The 20,682-nt window shown below is 36.3% G+C and overlaps 1 protein-coding gene across 4 annotated transcripts in view; it reads left to right on the top strand.

Annotated features, from left to right (window-relative positions):
- Positions 1-1,365: 1,365 nt before the first annotated feature.
- LOC308632599 (uncharacterized protein) overlaps positions 1,366-20,682 on the top strand; it is a 78,593-nt gene continuing 59,276 nt past the window's right edge. For 3 of the 4 annotated variants that reach the window (XR_014018601.1, XR_014018602.1, XR_014018603.1), the window contains exon 1: positions 1,366-1,420. Coding sequence is in view for 1 of the 4 variants with exons in the window: in XM_081264849.1 (XP_081120975.1) it covers positions 4,300-4,324 (25 nt within the window). In the remaining 3 variants the exon portion in view is untranslated. Of the gene's footprint in view, positions 1,421-4,225; positions 4,325-20,682 lie in introns of all 4 variants that reach the window. The other variant, XM_081264849.1, reaches the window with a different exon arrangement.

The raw sequence follows: 20,682 nt of genomic DNA, 5'->3' as shown, positions 1-20,682 counted from the left end.
TCTGAAGTCAAATTTTACATGCAAAGGACCCCAAACAAGTTAGAATTGTGGGCTCTTCAATATGTTGGAGAGCTGTGGCATTGTAAGGATTTGTAGCAGAATTTCCTAGTACAGAGGGCATTTCAGGTGCTCAAAATACTTTTTTGTCAGACCCCCCCCCCAAGGGATGATATATATATATATTATATATATAATTGATTGAATTCTAATATCAAAATTATGTTAAATCTTAGTTTCTAAACTGGGCCAACAAAGAATATTGGCTTCTAATATTTGAGATTTAATTTTTAAAGTTTTAATTCATGAATATGCAAAGGAAGTTCTAAAAAAATACCTAAAATTATGAGGGAGACACATGGACATTTAAGTGGAGAAAGAAATTGTTTATAAAAATGTTAAATTACAAGTAGATAATTTGCCCTGAAGCAAATTGCAAATGTTCAAAAATGGAAGTTTGTGATTTGGTAATTTTTAAATGGATATGTTTAGTCAACAAATACAATTGTCAAGAGACACTTTCATGAGGACATATTAAAAGGCATAAACCTTTAGCTAAGTGTCACTTATCTATTAAAATGGCCTTAATGTATGCCATCTCTAATTCAGAAAGTAATTTCAGGTCCTTAGCCAAGCAGAATCTGACTTGAACTTCACTTTTCTGGGCTGTGCATATATCAGAGAAATATGATCATTTAAATTGTAAAGGATGTTTGTTTCTTTTAATAGCATAGAAGAGAATGAATGGTGTGGGGGGGGACTGGGGTGACAGCTTAACTTGATGCTTGATAGTTGTTTACTTATAAATGTGTGTCACAGAGTCCAGTGTTCTGGAGGACATGAAGGAAATAAAGAAACCAACCAATGAATTCCGATGGCTCTTAGGGGACTTGAGACACGTGGAAGAAAGTGCTTAGAAGGCTGTTGAAATATTTACAAAACAAATCATTTACATTGAACTTTTGTGTGTGTAAAACCTGGGATGCCTATAGACAGACTGAACCAACTATAGCTATAAGAAATATTTCGGCATCAAAATGGTTAATAGTATTATAGCTTCAAAAGAGCCTATTGGCTCACCCTCAAGGATGCCCTGCAGTTGTTGCTAAAGTCATCAGATGAAGCTAGCCTTCCCAGCTAGCCTTTAGATTTGTCTGCTCACAGTAAAAATACTATAATAAATCGGTAACATATGTTGCCAGGCAAGGAAAAGTGATATAAATAAAGAGACCAGGAGACCCAAACCAAGTTCAATGTGAAGAGAATTTAACTTTCAATCTAGTTGCTGGCTAATTACCATTTGAAAAGTAATTTAAAAGTGTTACTGTTATTTGCTTATATGCTTCCTCACGTTTCTTTTTTTCTCTTCAGATTGCATTCTTACCCAAATACTCTCCGTGATTGCCTGCTTTGCGGCTTTGGGGTAAGTCCCAGTTTTCCACAACCTTAGGGAAAAAAAAAATGCATAACATAAAAGATGCCAAAAAGACTTATGTGTCCTGATGTGTGGGTTTTGTGAAATATACATGGGGTTGTTGGGCGGGGTGGGGGGGGTGTGTGGATAATGAAATAAAGAGAAGAGGTTTGTTTCCGAAAAGATCAAAAGTGTGCGAAAGTGTGCATATGCAAACGAGGCTCCCATCAGGAAGGGCACCTCTGGAATGGAAATGACAAAGCTTGGAACACACACAATCAATTATTTTCACTAGCATTTAAAATATAGAAAACAAAATCTGCTTTGGGAATTGACTGAATATTTTATTTAGCTTTTTTATTGAGACATCCTTTGAAAAATGGCATAATATAAATAGTTTTACAAAGCAACAAAATAATCAATCTCTAAACTAGAATATAAATCAAGGATTTCATTAACTGCTGGTAGCCAGTTTAAATTGTAGTCTTGTCCATAATGTCTATCTATCTATGTATGTCCAAGTTATATTAAAAACCTTTAAATGGCTTTGTAATATCAGCTACATCTAGCTATTATAATAATTAATGGTACTGTTTTATAAATCAATACATGTATTCTTGATAAATTCATATCCAGTTAATGGTGTAATTTAAATAAAAAATTAATGTAATAAAGGACATACAGAAACGGGCAGGAAATCTTTAAAGGTTAAGAGCCAAATTTGTCTAAATTCATTTTTAACCTGTTTTGGAAAAGTTTATATTTAAAATCAGCTGAGATTTACCTTGTTCTGTAAAACAAATCTTGCCATTTCTGGGGTGGTATTTAGTCTTGAGTTTGTAAGATATATATTTTTTAACCGTTAAGTTTTAATTACAAAGTTAGGATATTATGAGATATTTTATTGCCATGATAATACTACATGATTATTGAATATTCTTTAGGAAAATAGAACAAAACATACTCAAAACCTCATATCAATTATTTATTTTTAATACACAAATTAAGTGGAAATGCCTTTTTTAAAAAATATAAATGAGCTGTCTGGAAATCCCCAAAGCTATGTACAAATTTTATTTACGAAGGAAAGGACTGATTAGTTCAATAAATTTGCATGTGCAAGAGCCCGCGCTTTCTCTGTTTTTGCTGAGTGAACATCCCAGGAATTTCAGAAAGAAAAGAAAAATGCATGAAAGAGTCCGAAATGTATTTTCACGCTGCACACGGGTAGAGAAACATTCCAGAGAAAGAAGAGTGTATCACTGGTCTAATTTTAAAAAAATGCATACCCAAAGCATATTAAAGACTAACAAGTTTTAGAAAAACAACTAAAGGTTGTATGTTACCAAATACAATATCAAATCTTTTCAAATAAAATTTCCTTCGGCATATACAGTAAGCATTTTCCAGAAAAAAATATCTTGCAGAATTATTCAGACCAGTCTGCCCTGCCATCCTCCTTGACATGGTGCAGGAATGTCCCTTTAATCCACTGAGCTTTTTCTGACATTTTTCTTAACATTGCTGAGCCTTATTTAGAGCAGCAAAGGGGACGTGTGCAGTTTCTTTTGACACTGATGAGTGTTTCAAAATGTTACAGGAGAGAGAAAGGGGGAGAGGGAGAGAGAGAGAGAAAGAGAAAAGATTTGCTGCCAGTCACTTCATCAATAGAGCTACAGGAGCAATTACGATTTGTTAAAAGTTTACATTTCAAATGAAGCTAAATTTTAAAAATGGCTCGTGCTTTCAGAAAGCCAGGGCTTGGAAGAGGGGAGCAGAGAATGCGCATCAGTGATTACATGTTAAAGTGCACTCAAGTACTGAAACCATTTAAAATGTATTGTGTTTTTAGATGGAACCTGCAGCAAAACCACTCCTAAGAGGCTTAATTTAGGTTTTATAGGAGGAACATAAAGAAGACCAGGTTACAGCAACATACTGAAATATGGGGTACATTTTAAATATCTTCATTTAAAAAACGTATGTTTATTTTCCCTCCTGGGATCACTAACATGTGTTTTGACAGAGAAAGCAAGGACATGCTACATTCTTAAAAATTATCTGTTGAAGGGATCACATTCCAAGACAGGTTTGAGCATTTTTATTACCACAGATAACCTCTTAATTATGTCCCTGCCTTCCACTTGTTAATCAGGGACATTCAACATTGTTAACCATGGAGTGGTTGCCTTTAGAACAATACGTTATTATTAAGGATTAAAACACATTTTATTCCTATCATCATATTATTGCGTATATGATTTTAGCACTGCCATAAGCCTATATTCTTGCTTTCAATGTGGAACCGCTCAGAGAGCATTTGGGTGCCTGTGACAGTGTTGCTCATGATTTCAAATTGTGCTGTCCATGGAAAGCTTGAATGGACAGGTCATTTTTCTCCTGTTTCCTTCACATCCCACACAATTCCTTTTTGAACCCATTTTAGGTTTCTTGTGCAGACACCAGCGTCTGAGATCCTCAGTTGCTCTTCCAGAGAGCAAGGTGTAAGTGGAGTAAATAAAATCATGTTTCACTGTTGCTTTATCAACCCTCCTAGGTAGTTTTTTCTGCCAGCCAACCTGTGCTGTTAAGACCCATAAAATTATGCAATAGGACTTCCTTGGAGGTTCTCTAATCAGATAATGGCCAGTGTTCAGAGAGAAGGGCCCAAGGCAAAGTTGCTGGCACTTAACACTGCGGTTGGTCATTGTGGGTCTGGTAGAGACCAATAAACAGCTGATTACTATCCTATAAGGAGCCAATATTTTACATTTATCCTGGCTATTTTTTTTCCTTTTCTTTTTGACTTCTTAGAACAGCAAGTATTTGTTAAGAAGATCTATGAGAAATAGCCTCACAGGCACCTTAAAAATAAGAATTTTCCTAGCATGAAATGGTGCCTTTTGTGGAAAGGTGAGAGTGATTCCGGTTTTTATAAGAACAAAGGTTAGCTTAGCCTTAGAGTCCATTTCTTTCAGACCTGGACACTCCCGGATACCATCCCCCACTGTTTCCCCAGCCTCTGCCACCCTCGCCTCCCCCCCCCCACCCCATGGCAGGTTCACAGGCTGCAACCAAGGGGTTTTAAAATGCAAATATTTATATTTGAGCTCTGGCAGTAACAGGACCATTTTGCTTCCTCTGTAAGCCTGTGATAATTGATGCTTCATATCTGGAACTACGTTTCATTTATCTCTTTACACGTGAAGATAGTATATAAATAAAAGGTAATTTATGGAGAGGAACCAGCCATTTGAAATAATAATCCTAAATTTGACTATATAATCTTTTAAAGCTGGAAGAGCCGGGGGTGCAGAATTCTAAAATTTGCCAAGAAACTTGATGGCAAATAAGAAACTTGTGCGTTTTTAAAAGCTTATTGCATTTGAATGCCTGCCTGGGTCCAAAAAAGAATAAGAGGGATAAGAGGAAGACAAGGAGAGAAAAGGCGTGAATTGTACATGTGTTTTAAACTGATGTGTTCAGTCACATGCTTAGAGTTCTTGTTGCAATTTTATTGACTTCCCTTTATATCTGAATATATATATATATATATATATATATATATATATATATATATATATATTTTTTTTACGGGCCAATGCAAGCCTCAGAATAGCAAGTCTTCTAACGTGCCTTTTCTTCCCTGGTCCTCATCTTAGTATGAACAGAGCTACACCCATAAGAATTGGACCTTGATTTCACAACCTCATACAAAGCCAGGCAATTCTTGAGCCAAACAAACAAAGGGGGTGTAAGTGATTTCATTTATTTTGATAATCCTCCTCCTGCAAGGGAGCATTTTGCTGTCTTTGTCAAAGTGAATGACAACAATTTGGCCAACTCTCTCTGAGCTGCACTCAACAGTGACAGGCAAATTATCAGAGGCCCTGCACTTCTTATTATCAGAGGAGAAGCCATCAGGGGGACGCATGGAGGATACCTCTCCCTTGTCACTATTTGTCAGTGGGACAAGGGCCACTGCTATGGGTAGCTGACAGGTAATTTCAACAATAACAATTACTCCTATTACTTGTGTCATAAACAATTCGCCCAAGGCATGACAATAGCAAAGCTTTATAATTCAATGCCATATAAATAAATGCCAGCAGGTAACAAGTAATTTAGCTCCAATCAAGCTTTCACCCTGGCATTAATATTGTTATTGCAAGAAAATGGAAAATTGAAAAAATTCAATATGTTAATGAATTAAGAGAGGTTCAAGGGTTAGACAAGAGGAGTTGAGAAAAGGAAACCAGAATTATTATGGTATCATATTTGATGACAACCTGGGGGCCAAGCAGCAGTATAATTACTTTAAGACAAAAAGCGGAACCCATAGTGCTATGGCCTTAGACTTCAGACCCAGGGAAAATATGACAGGGACTTTGGAAAAACCTGCCTCCCTCCAATTTCTGAAGAATCTAAGCAGAAATATGAGAATGTATATGTAATACAGCATTTCATCAGCTTTTTTTTTGTTTCCACCTGAAATATTTCATAGGAGGCAGAAGCACGAGTCTGAAGGAGCTTTTCCATCTGTTTAAGAAAATCACATCAGCACCTGTTTCCTTTACATTAAGTCTCATAACACAACTATTTTAATGGCCTTGTTTTTTTTTTTTTTTTTTTTTTTTAATCTGGGTTGAAGGTAAGGCTAACAGTTGTCTTTGCATCTTCGCTCACTAACCATTCACCTTTTGGAAGTGGACCAGGGGAATACGGTCCAATCTTCGTACGGAAAACTTCCTGATCAAACCAATTTGCAATTTTAGTATTTGTCCAGCAAGACAATGTGCCATCTTGGTGACAGCAGTAAAAGAATTTGAAAATCTCTAATTAGGAGAGCTGCAGAGCAATTAACGCATGTCAAATTTCACTTCATCAAGTGCCACTCTAATTTTCCCTCTAAAAATTAATGGATTTTTTTTTCTCCTTTTGGTATGTGTGTGTGTGTGTGTCCCCTTAAGGCGATGTTGATTCAAATCTGCTCAAGATGCAGTGTTGCACAGCTAAGCATCTTCTTGATTACAATCCGCCACACTCCTAACTGCGCTCGTTCTCACTGCCACGGATACTTTGTCAACAGTCAAATTACACCATGCTGATAACAATGCATAATGGCCTCGGAGGCCCCTGTCAGTAGATGGGGTTCATAAACATGTGATGTTTTTTCTTCTCAATTGTTTCGAAAGGAAGTTTATGTGACCAGGTCCCCCAGACAGGCATTCCTTTTTTAAAAAAAACTTAATTCGTTAATTTCTAGAAAAGGAACAAAATTTTGATGGCATGTGAAAATTCCCCATGGGAGAGGACAGAGGAAGAATGAGAAATTGAGAATATCTGTGGCCAAAGTTTTGCTTAAACACTTTGTTCAGAGACGTTTTCAAGAGCACTAGTCTTGGTTAAATACCAGATTTTTTTTTCTTTACTTATGGACTATAAACATTGGAAGCCTCTCTTGAACAGACAGTATTTAGATTGTGTGAGAAGTTTGTTTAACTGCCATATTTGCCAGAATCCTCAAAACATCTCAGAACACAGAAGACAAATGGCTTTGCGGGTTGGTGGGGGAGCAGGCTGTATATTCCAGATAAATTTGGATTCCCTTTATTTTTATCCTACTTGCTCATTGCAGATTGGTGAGCCTGAATCATCCACATGTGAGGAATATTCTTACTTAAAAATGAAAGGAAGAAATGCAGAGATTAGAATGTAATATGACATTGGATCTTTTTAGAGATTATCCAGTATTTTTTTTTTTTAATGAAAACAAAACAAAGCAAAACTATGGTGAGGTCCAGAACAAAAATGAAGAAATCAAACAAAATGTTAGATATATGTCTTATTCTTCAGGGAGTGGGTTGGCACATATTTTTATGCTGTATTTTCTTTAATCATATGTCTTCAATAAATGCAATCTAAATTCATAAAATGTACTCTTCAATTCTAGCTTTTCGCTTACTGACAACTTACTCAGAATTTCAAACTTGATAGTTTGAAGTTTGTATTTCCAAATATTAAGCATCCTTTCTTTCTTGGATGTCCACATCCAGCATGCTCTTAAGTGGTCTATTTCAAACAAAAGAAAATGATATCTCCTTCCAACTAGCCAAAGGTTAGATCTGCTCAAAACTGATTTGGAAATTGCTAGAAGTTTTTGCAATTAGATTCATGCAAACTGAGTTATTTTCTTTCTTCCTAAACATCCTTCTTCAAACTTTATAAATATAACAATACTGGCTTTAGAGTTTCATGTGGCTCGTTGAGAAATAAAGGTATTTTGATAAAACCAAGCTCTGTATCCTCTCAAAAAAACAAAAAAACCTGGAGCAATCTCATATTAAAACATTACAAGAGGATTGTAAAGGGAAATTTAAAAGGAGAAAACTTGATTATATAATGCAATCCAGCAGTAATCAATTTTACCTTCAATATCTTGCTTTTGTTTTCAAAATGCTAAATAAACAATACATAATGCATCCCTCATCAGCCAAACCATGGAGGCTCTGTGCTCAAATAACAGGAAACATATTCAATTTTCCTAACAGAAGACAGTTCATTAAGCTGTGCCACATCAAATAAAACTTTAATTTCTCCAGCATCAGAGTCGCAATGAAAGCAATTGAAGAAGATGAGCCATATGGTACTTCTATCAGCAAACACATATTGCTCATTCCCCCAAAGTTTTCTAATTCTGCTCCCCAGACCTGTGTAATATAGATAATGTGCTCCGAGAGCAGCAACCATGAGCTATCTAGTGTACACTTCTAATACTGTATTTAATGGGAAATAATGAATCATAAAAGCCTAGAGAAGACGGCTTTTGCTAACCTAAATCTCAGCTGTAATTTCATTGTTCTGTGCCTAAGATGCTGTTTGCCCTTTCAAACAACAGCAGTTGAACATAATTATGCCGCTTCCAACCTGGGCTTGAAAAAGCATCCCTAATATAACCAAGTTTCTATTAACTCCTGAAATTCTGAATTTAATGATGCACTGATACAGACATTCAGATAACTGAGCACGTGTCGTTTAAAAGTCCAAATAAGCATTTTTTTTCTCCTTCTTCTCTTTGGTCAGACTGCTCAAAGCTTTTTTATGCTCCCTTCTCCGCCCCCTGCTTGCCTCTACCCCCACCCCCATCCCATGCAACAGGAGTGGCATGATTAAAAATGAGGAGATTTTCTTGTTATTAGCAAATTTGACATTTGCCTGATGAAATGCACATAAAATGTGAAAGCTACACAGCATTCAGAAGAAATGTCTGCACTCTGATCCGAGCTACCAAGATGAAATAATTTAGGTAAAGGAAATGTAAAGATTCTCATACATCTCAGCTGCAGAATGCTAGAATTGTGTTATAAATGAAAGAGCCAAATATTGCTGAGCTTTTAGAGTGATAGTATTTTGACACATGTGAAGTGTGTGATGTTTCTTCTCTCACCTTAGCTGCTTTGAATCGTCACCTAAACAAAATACCCAGGCTCTAATGTAGCAGTTGATGTGTCAGGAGCCCAGCCTCTCTGTGTGATAAGATCTTGGGGATGGGGTTTTGTTCATTTTTGGAGAAAAATGTTATTTTCTCCCCCCAAATAGGCTGATGATTTCAGCTTTTCCATTTTTAAAGCTCATCAAATCAATATTTTACCAACACGATGTGAATTTAAAACACCATCAAATAACACTGTGGATACATATTGAAAACATATTTTAATGGTTTTGTTTGTTTTGGCATCATATGAACCAAGGACGATTAAATTAAAAAGAGACTTTTAAAAGTTAGAGATTGCCTTTTTAAAGCTTATTAAAATCAGCATGCTACATGCCTGTCTCTGAATTAGCTCCACACACTTGATTGCCATCATTAAAACTAGTTGTTTGGGTGCTGCTCAAAGCCGATTCTTACTAGTTATTAACTTGAAATCTCTCTCCATCAAAACTGAAAAAAAAAAAATGCATCCTAACTAGTGGAAGAACAGTCACCAAAATGTGAACTAGCCCAGCCAGACAGCAACATTAAACCACCAAAAGACCAACAGGTAAAATAGCTACAATAACATCTGAAACACACTCAGAAAAAAAAAAAAAAAAACCCACCACAACAACAAAGAAGCAGTCCATTGATTATATTTCATGAATGCCTTAAAACAAATGTTTAAACAGTTTTCTGAAACAGTGCAGAAAACCTCTGCATGCTCCAGTGGGTTGCAATGACAATGGTCTATTGCAATGTAAAACACGCTGGAGGATAAAAAGGTGCTTTTTGTTACCATTTTATCAAAGCTGTTCATCTTCGAGCTGCAGGCAGCATTTTGCTGGAATTGCAGATATTTCTCTGTCCAGGCTCCTTTGTTTGTGCATCTCATTTGCATATATTTATCTCCAGCTGAGGGTGCTTTCTGCTCATTAAGGCCTCCCTTCAGATTATTTCATAAGCCAGCTGCTAAGAGGGATTTCACCTGTGGTGACTGAGAAAAGAGGGGTGAAAAACTAAATTCTTCATAAAAAGGAAATCTTCTGAGTCTCTTCCCCTATAAATGGGCACCATTTGTGTTAAACAGCCTCTTGTCATGATAGATGCCTCCAGAGGTCAGGGGTTAAAGTTGATTTGAAGGTCAGCAGTAAAACAACAGATAAACCAGACGCCAAACTGGTTCCTTAGCTGTCGGTGGGAGCTGTGGTACAACCAGGTCCTGAACCTTTTTCAACCTCTAATAAAACAGGGGATGAATCTGAAGTGGATCAACCAGGCCCCTGAGGAAGCAGCCAGAAAAACACAAATAATATCAATATCAGGCAGCCACGGGAAACAATGGGCATTTCTCCCTGCTACATGCATGCTGCTATTGTTTCAAGGGCTGGGGAATTAATTCCACTTATTTATTTAAGGCGTGTCAACTCACTGCCTAAACCTGTTTCAGTGTCAAGATGAATAAAACTTTTATGGCTCATAAAATAGAGCCATTCATCTCAATGTTCTTTGTGGTGCGTGTATTTTTTTTTTCTTTTCCTTTTTCTTTTTTTTTTTTTTCCTGGCACACTGAGCTAGGCCTCTGCTCTGAAATGGTTACATCTGAACCCACTGTTGCTATGATCCACACCATATTAGAGAGAGAGAAAAAAAATCTCATTGGCGAATGAATCTCAACAGAAATGACATAGGGAGGCTGCCATGCAATGTCATCGTCTCCCCCCCCCCCCCAAAAGAATCCTCCTAAATACTCTTCATGCGGTTGCATCTGTTCAGAGTATGCATTATTTACAAAGCGGAAATTTCATTATTTTAGAATAAAATTCAAAAATGATAGCAATAAAAAATTAGTTTCCTACAGTATGACGTATTTCATTTGACTTTAGAAATAAAGCCTTATTGGGCAGCTTTTGCCATTCATCACTTTTTGCCCAAGTTTTCACTGTTATAGCCTCAGCTTATACCGATGTAATAACCAAACGCCTTCCTTAACTCTCCTGCTCTGAATTTTATGTTTGATTTTAAGCATAAAATGGCACACATAAATGGAAAAGAAAATGCATTTATGTGAATGTCGTATTATAAATTTTTCCAAGTTCGGTTGTGGAATTAATTTTTCTTTTGATTTCCTGACAAATGATTTTAATAATAACAGAATAATAATAAACAAGTTAGCATTTATAGAGTGCCACACACATGGCTCAGCACATGCATTTTCTCATGTAATCATTAGTTATAATTCAATTCAAGCCACATTATCTACAACATATTTTAGTTAAAACAAAAAGTGCCAATCAAACAATATCATGACGATAAGCAGATCCTGATAGCTTTAAGAGAGAACATTATGGAAACATGATTGCTTTATATTCAATTGGGAAAAAAAGAAGCATTTGATAGCTCACAAAATTTCCAGTTACACCCTTATTCATGTACATTGTGGATCTTTGCTCTATTCCAATGTAAATTTATTTGTGGAGGATATCATCAGATTGCTTCTTTATACCCATTTTGATACAAAGTAATTGAGTTCCACTCACAATGTTGTCTTACATGTTTGGCTTGTGAGTTCTCTAATGAACATTGTAGCTTTTATTTATGCTGCATTATTTCTGTTTTATAGATACTTGGTAGGTCAGGAATTTCCCCCATGATCTCAAGTTTTTCCAGTAAGTAGATTATTTGAGAATGGCCCAAACAGAAGTTAAGCTTTCATAATTTGCTGGTGCACAAAGATATGGTGCACCCTGGGGAAGAGGGATCCAATTTTGGGGTCCAAAGTACTGCTAAGGATTCAACTTCTCTTTATTTCCCATTTGAACTGGTACCTGTGCTTATTAGAGATACTGGTCGCTTTACATATGGGTGGCCCACGTACAAAGCACCCCTGTTTGAAAATGCAATTGCTTTCAAGTGAGCCACCAGATAGACCCTACCAAAAACCACTTCGGTTCATAATTGATTGCATTTTGGTAATCTATAGCAACATATTCTCATTTAAGCATGAAGCAAGAGATTTTTCTTCTATAACCAATTATAGTTTTAAAAATGCAACTCATCTTGCTTCACACAAGGCACTCAACTTGTGGTTGGAGAAATTTTCCGACTTATTAAATGTTGTTTATATCCTCATCCTTGGAGACCCTCTGCTTTCCCAAAGCATTTTATAGCTCCCTCTGTAACTGACTTATCAATTTTCTTTCTGACCTTCTGCATTAAATTTAACCCCACTCTCACCCCCAAACCCAGAACCTCCAACAACTAGACTATAGCAAAAACGTACAGTTTACTCTTTCCAAGTCTGCACTCACATCGCTTGTTTTCCTTTTACTCTAATCTAATCACTAATTCTTAAGCTTGGCCAAATAGTTAAAAATGTTAAGTGCTAGCGAAGCCTTCTAACTCCCCCTCATATTTGTCTCTGTTTATGGAATGGGTCCCAGTTTCCTTCTCTTCTCCTTCAGCCTGGGGTCTTCAGGTCAGAACACTGTAAATACACACAGCCCTGCCTGGACCCATAAATCTGAGCAAAGGGCAGGCTTATATATTCAGATAAGCACAGGAGGGGATTGGGACATGGTAGGAGGGAGAACTAGCTGTTGGAGGCTCTGCAGCTATGTTCAGAGAAAACTGAATAAAAAGGCCAAGAATTCTTAGTGGGAAAAAGAAAAAAGAATTTTGTCTCAAAATGTCTGTCCTCATTTTTCTAGTGGATGCAGTTGGCACTGCTTCCTCTTTATTTATTTTATTTTTTCCACATTGCTTATATTCATATCCTTACCAAGTATATTATTTTAGAGACAATCATATTAAACAATAAATTTCATTTACTTCCAATATCCTTTTTTCTTCTTAAGTCTGTTTGTGTTTTGAACGTGTGTGTGTGTGTGTGTGTGTGTGTGTGTGTTGTGAGATGTGAACTTGAGTCATTTTACCAGAAATTCTTCTCTACTATAATTTTTAAATCCCAAGGTCTTTCACTAAATGACCATGTTGTTAGTCACCACATTGAAGCCCAAAGAAAATATGTCTCAAGGAGTCAGGAACAATAAAGTGAAAAAATAGATGGTTACATATCCTTCAGTCTTCAAGGAGTCTACTTTATTGCTGGTGCAAGAATTATCTGTTAGAATTTTAGATCTCAGTATTTCCTATGACTCCTGAAAGAAAGTCCATCCTTCTTGGGGGAAGGTGCCCCTCTGTGAACACAGATATTATTGCCATGGAGAATCCTGAGCAGAAGGGCCCTGACTGAGAAAGCACTTCTTATCACAATTTTGCTCTGATTCTTCTTGAGATAAAAATGAGTCACACCATAGGTTTGCCTTGGACACTTAAGGCTTTGGGAAAATATGACAATTTGTTTCCAGAGTTTTATAGTCTTATCTACGTTATCTGCAATTTTAATCTAATTTCTCTAGGTTATTCTTTGGGCTACTAAGAAAACTTTGTTGTTGTTGTTTTTTTTTTTTTTCCTTTTAAAAGCTAACTCATGTTCCTCAAAAGGAACTTCTTTTCCTGGATTGAGAAACTGGTGAAAATTTCATGTAGTTAAGAGGATGTTATGAAAAAAATAAATTGCCAAGAGAATAATTGGACTAGGAGCTTGGAATGTTGCCCACACTCCAGCCTCACCTTCAACAAATCCCTTAAGTGATGATAATGATAATAATAATTATTACCATTTACTGAGCACTTACTTTTGCAGAGAAATGTACTAGGTACTTGAGATACATATTAATTTTCATCTTTGCAACAAGTGGTAAATGAAATATTATAGTTTCCACTTTACAATGAAAAAAAATGTATATCTGCTTTGAAAAGGAAAGAAACATCCCAGAACATACAGCTAAGCTGAGAATTTTAATATGGGTCTGGCTCTAGAGCTCTCTTCTGAGCTGCCTCTCCCATCCTTGGGTTCTTGCATCTTCAGGAGGAGGGTCTTGGGTAGAACCATGACTGTTGAGCAATGATATTTCATGTCCAGGTTGATCTTTCTCCAGCCCATGACTCTCCTAAGCTTTGCTCTGGCATTTTCCATAGCTGCCTGGCTTTCAAAGACCTCCTGGACCACATGTCTGATATTGAACTCTGTCATTCTCTACCTGATCTGCTTCCCCTCTGTGACCATGTGGTCTTTAATGGGAGTGCCCTCTACTCCCTAGTCCTGCTGAAGTTTCCCTAGTGGCTTCTGCTCTCTTCTATTTTACCTGCCAGGACCATCAGTCAGCCTGGCCCAGTAGTGACCTGTGCCTGGCCTCACAGACTGACTACCTGGGTTTGAATCCTAGCTCCCCTATTGACCAACTCTGCAGGATTGGACAAGTTACTTCATGCCTCTGCACCTTGATTATCTCAACTGTTAAATGAGTGTGGAAATACTACTTATTCTCCAAGGTAGTCTAGTTCAGACTCTTAGTATTGCTTAACTGAACTATTCAAACAGCCTTCAAGCTGCCATGTATTCTGTAATCCAGCTTCCTGGATTACAGAATAAAATAATTAATACATATGGTAATTTCCTGCTTATAAATCTTTAAGACTTCTATTACCCTGGAGTCTAACTATTGAGTTGAGCAAAGGCTTTCATAATCTCTACCCAACTGGCCCTTCTGGGTAATTTTTAATCATATCCCCGAAGCAATTGGCTTGCTCAAGCAGAAAAAAAAATAGAAAGAAAGAAAGAAAAAAAGGAAAATAAAAGAAAAAAAATTATGCATGTGCTATTCTTTTATGTCTCCAGGAATGCTCTTCTTTTCCAATTCCATGCAGCGAGAGTGTATTCACCTTGCATGGCTCTGTTCAAAAGTCATCTTTGTTATTATTTTTCTTAGGGCAGCAGAAATTGAGTTTGTCACTTCTATGGTGTATTTAGAATCCAACCTGTTGTGTGGTACTGTGTGGTACTGTATGCATTGTAATTATTGGTCCATCACTAGGCTATAGACTCTCATGGGCAGCAAAGTGCATTTTTCAACTTGATATCTTTGTTTTAAGATCTCACATATACTGGGAACACCTGGAATTAAGATTGATATATAAAATATCATTCTTCATCCCCCCCAAAATATGACTTAAATCACATGTGCATCAAATGACTGTGAGGCTGTTAATTAGTTAAATTAATTCCTGTTAGCTTAAGATAATAAAGTCAGTCACCTTGTAACAAATTAAATTAAAAATACAAGTGCAATTTTATCGTTCTTAACTATCTCTAAGATGAACCCATCATATTTTCTCCTTGTATATGTGTTACATTTTCTAACATAACATTTGGCACAGAGGACCTATACTTAATATGTTTCATTAGAAAAGGAGCCTGTTTTGTCTTTATAGACTCTTACTCTAAGCACAGTATTTCACGGGAGACACAACAGTAATTAAGATCATAGGCTCTGGAGCCAGAATGCCTGGATTTAAATGCCAGTGCTGCCATTTACTAGCTCTTAGAACCTCTTCTCTCATCTGTAAAATGGGTACCATAGTAACATTCACTGCAGAGAATGACTAGGGGAATCCAATTAATTAATGCATCTAGGCTTTAAGAGAGCTTGATTTAGCCAGGCAGAGTGGCTCATGTCTGTAATCCCAGCAATTGGGAAGCTGAGGCAGGAGGATCCCAAGTTCAAAGTCAGCCTCACCAACTTAGCAAGTCCCTAAGCAACTTAGTGAGACCCTATAAATAAATAAATAAATAAACAAACAAACAAACAAATAAATAAATAAATAAATGGGTGAGGGTGGGGGTGGTTGGGGATGTAGCTCAGTGGTTAAGCACCCCTGACTTCAATCCTCAATACCAAGGGGAGAGAGAGAAAAAGAGAATTAGAAGGGGGAGAAGAAAGAGCCTGACTTATAATAGGTGCTTTATAAACATGTCTTGGGATGCATTTGTTTTTAAGAGATATCTGGGTATCCACTCCTGGTAGAAAGGTTAGGGAAAGGTGCCAAGAGTTGGCACATTCACCTGTGCAAAGACTAGTTTATCCATTTCAGGTGTCCCTCCAGTACTTCAGTAATTCAGTGCTTCATTTAGCCATTTGACACCTGGAACTAAATCTAGGAACAAACCTTATATTTAACTTAGCAATTCAGACAGGTGTCTCCAGAATTGTCCTGCCTGGGTCTGCATCCTAGCTCTGTGACATGCTGGCTGTGTGATTTTGTGGAGAATGTTTCATTTCTATTACATTGTTATAGTTTGGTTTTCTGGCAAATGAGGAAAAAGAATAAAGTTTACCTTCTACCTGTTGGAGAGGTAAATGGGAAACAAAATTATTCAACATGCTTATCACAGTACCTGTGATAAGTGCTTAATATGTGTCATCTACTGTATTACTGAGATATTTTTATTACATGATATACATTTTTCAGATACTTTATTAATACATATTTCATACTTGTGAAAGAGCATAATAATATTTACATAGTTTCAAAACAATAATTTGGGCAATGATATATTCATCAACCCAAGTTAAAATTCTGCAACTAGTTCCTTAGGGGTTCTTCAAGCCCTCCTGAGCACATTCCCACCTCTTTCCTTAGGGGTTTACTATTCTCTCCACCTTTGGATCATCCTATACCTGTTTAACTTCATGATTTTAATCACTTTAAGTATACTTCTAAATAGTATATTATTATATTTTTGTCTTATTCATATGATATTAACAGAATGGTAGTATATATATTTGTATCTTTCCCTTTATATTTACAGATGTAGCTGGATTGATGTGTATATTCTAGTTTACTCAGTGTCAGTGCTATATAGCATTTTACTATAGCAACACCTTACAATTTTTTTTCTAATTTTTTTCTCTTAATGGTAACTGAACATTTATTTGTTTATTTATTGATGTTACTAACATGGGTGCACAGAACATTCTTGTCCAAGTTCCTGGGGTACACATGAAGGACTGTAAGATTTTCTTTAGAAAGTCAAACCTAGGAGTATAATTGCTTCATTATTACATCTGTGAATATTCAAATTTACTAGGTAATGGTAAACTCTATTCTAAGTAGCAATGTACAAAGGAGTTTTCGACAAAAGATTGCTCCTTAAATATTTTGGGTCTTTGTAAAAATTACTCTGTGTGGTAGTCAGTCTTCCAGATTTTATAGTTTAACATAAAATCTAAATTCTCCCTGAGTATTTATAATCTTGTGGGGTTCCCTCTTACCAACGCAGGTCTGTGTTACTAATAAGATATGATAAAAAAAATGATGATGTGATTAAGTTACAAAAGACTACTGCTTTTGTTTTGGACATTCTCCCTCTTTCTCTTCCTTTGGATCTCTCACTCCAGAGTAAATAGCTGCCATATTGTGAACAGTCCTTTGGAGAGGTCCGTAAAAATCGAGAAATGGGCTTCCAGCCCACAGCCAGTGAGGAACTGTGGACTGCCAATCACCACGGGAGTCCAGCTCCTTGGGTCTTCAGATGACAGCAGGTTGATAGTTTGACTGTAACCTCACAAATAACTTGATTCAGAATTTCTCAGAGATGCTGCACCTGGACACCTGTCCCACAAAAATTGTGTGAGATTAGAAATGCTTATTGTCTTAAGCTAAGTTTGGGGGGTAACTTCATATACTGCAAACATAACTAATAATAGATTCCATTAAAGAGGTGAACATTTCTAAGCTTCCTTAGAATAATAAATAATCTGTGAAATAAAGCAGAATATTAAATGAATCTGAAAATAGATAACAAAATGTTGCTATACCAACAAATCTAAATATTATTTTATTTTTACATTTTTTTTTTTTGGTACTGGGGATTAAACCCAGGGGCACTTTACTACTAAGCTACATTCCCAGTCCTTTTTATTTTTTATTGTGAGACAGGGCCTCAATAAGTTGCTGAGGCTGGCCTTGAACTTGTGATTCTCCTGCCTCAGCCTCCTAAGTCACTGGGATTACAGGTGTGTGCCACCACATCTGACAGCAAATCTAAGTGTTATTTATTTGTTCATTTCAAAAAACACCATGAAAGTGAGAAAACAAGAATAATTTGTGATTCATAATCTATAGAAACATGTGCCTAGTGTCTTTAGATTTTTTTAGTTGATCTAGATTATAATTATTAGAGTCCTTTTTATATTTTGTTATTCTTAATGTAACACAGTCCTTATAGATGCCATCCAAATATGCAGAAATAAAAGAAAAATAAGTCATATATCTGCTCAACGAAGTATTATAAAGCCATGATTTTTTTCCCCTAAAAGTATTATGACTAGTTTCAGATATAGGGTTTAGTGGTATGAACAGTATGTACTGCAAAAATAGTATCAAGCCAATTATGCAGTGACTTAAAGGTGAAAGAGGACATCTTTCAGTTGTGGGACCTAGCAATTAGTGTTACTCATTAAACTTTTTCTGGAATTTTAAGTTCTCTCTCTAAAAAAAAAAACCATGTGTTATTTCTATAATTAGGAAACTGTATTTAACATCTGAAGAAATTATTCTTGATTTAATTTTAGCACTGCAAAAAAAAAAAAAAATGAGGACCACAAACTCCTATCTTCAAGTTGATAGGGTCTGGGGGGTACTGGGGGAGGAATCCTATCAAATACCTACCAATGACAGAGCATTCTGCACAGGTTCTAGTGGGTTTCCCAGGTTGACTTCCTTACAAGTCATCTCGTTTTTGAAAATACTGATGGCCTTCTGTCTTGCAATGATTACTGATCCTTTTAATTTCTCTCATAGAAATGAATATAATTTATTCCCTTTTTTCTAGTATTTTTTTGGACACCAGAGCTGTTGGAAATAGCTACAGAATCAGAAGATGAATTCTTAGGCTACTCTAAAATTCCATGTGACTGAAGTTTGAGATAAGGGCTGCCCAAGACCTTTTTAAATTGGGAAGGCTATTTATGTAAGGCGTCCAATGGTGGTTACTTGAAGAGAGCTTAATGAGGTAGAATGGGATCTACCTTCATTGCCTGAAAAATGATGTTTCATGGCAGAATAAGTATTAACATTTTCAATATTAGCAAAAAAAAAGAAAAGTGGGTAAAAAATCCTGCAAAAGAGTGTTTTGAGTGTGGACATGATCAGTACAAGATATGTACATGTATGGAAATGTCATAGTGAAGCCCATTAATTTGTACAATTAGTATGTATTAATAATAAAAATAGTGCTTGAATAAACTGCAAGTGTATTTTGTGTTTGATTTTTTTCTTAATAAAATATTTTTTTGTCCATTACATTACATTTGGAAAGGACCTTGAAATACAGTATTTAATTTTGAAAAGATTAACAGATGTCCCACCACTCAAGGAGAGCTGCTTCTGACACTTGTATTCTCTTTGTGCATTGCGACTGTATCCTGATTTCCCTCTTCATACTTTATTATTCTGTATCTTCCCTTCTAAACTATCAGTTCTGTGAAGGCATAGGGTGTGTTTGTGTGGCTTATTCTTTCTGCAGTCTTTAGAGCAAAGTAGGTGCTTTAAAAACATATGTTGAGTCACTGACTTGTTTGCACAGGCCACGGAAAAGAGAAAATCCACAAGTAGAAAAATAAGAAAAAGGCAGGCTCTATGCCAGTGGACACTAATGGCAATTTGGAGTGTCAGTGTCCTGCTGCTCTCCATACTGGGTATCAGAAAGCAGATGGCACTGAGGATGACTATCAAGTGCCACCCGAGTGCTCCAGGGCTTGTGCCAGGAGGAAGTTCAGGGAAGTTTTCCGTGAGGGTGTTTGGTGAATGCCAAGGAAAAACACAATTCTGAACTCCAAAAGAGCAAGCAAGGAAACAGAGCCGATAATATCATGGCTCCTAGCTTTCTTTGAACCACCTAATACTAAAGCATATTTGCTTCTTAAAACAAGAAACTTATTTTTTTGTTATACCACATACAAAAAACTGATCACAAATATTTCATGCAATAAGAGAAAAATGTGACTGGTTATGGCAAGCGCTGGAACGTATAATTGTTCCAACATCACGTTTCCAAGCATTATTTTATTAAGCATTGCAATTGTAGGGAATCTCATAGCCAGAATTTATTGTCTGTTTAGATTTTTTCCAATGCCCTCATCACTGAGGTCTCTGGTTGCATGTGTAGAAGATTAAGAGAGACAATAAACTAGAAAGAACAGACCAAGCAACACATGCTAGACCTAGGCCAAACTAAATAAATACATCTATTCTAAGTCCCGGAGTTCAACAAAAACAGAAACAAATTCTTACATGTAAAATAAGTAAAATTCTTGCAAGAGACTTCAGCTTTCATTTGATCTGAGTTGCCTGTGTTGTTTACTAAAAGCCAATATTCATGATTCATTTTACATCTTCCAATCATACTTTTGAAAATAATATGGGACACAGGAAAACATAACAAAGATATTAAAAGTAAAATTTCCCAAGGTGTGAATTAAGGACAAGGCATGTGTTTCCAACTCAAAACAAATGATTTAAAATCCTGTGTGAATCTGCTAGTAATCAAATCTTCAGGAACAAAGTACAGCTACATGCAGTCCTTCCCAGTGTCAGGTTAAAAGCCAGATTCCTTGGTTTCAGTTTCTAGTTGTGTTATGGGACATGGATTGCTTACCTCTTTGTGCCTTACTTTCCTCATCTGCAAAATGGAGACAATACCAGTATCCCACCAGGGTTGCTCTTAGTATCCCAGGAGCTGATGTATGTTAAGTCCTGAGAACAATGACTGGCACGTAGAAAGGGTCATATAAATAGCCTTAGAGCTTCATCTATTATTATGAAACAATGAACCAAACCCTTGCTTACTATATGTTATCATCTTCTTTTTTTTATTGTCAAGAGAACACAT

The sequence above is a fragment of the Spermophilus citellus genome (assembly GCF_964194105.1).
Source record: "Spermophilus citellus genome assembly, chromosome: 13".
Taxonomy (NCBI): domain Eukaryota; kingdom Metazoa; phylum Chordata; class Mammalia; order Rodentia; family Sciuridae; genus Spermophilus; species Spermophilus citellus.
This window is presented reverse-complemented; position numbering and strand designations above follow the sequence as displayed.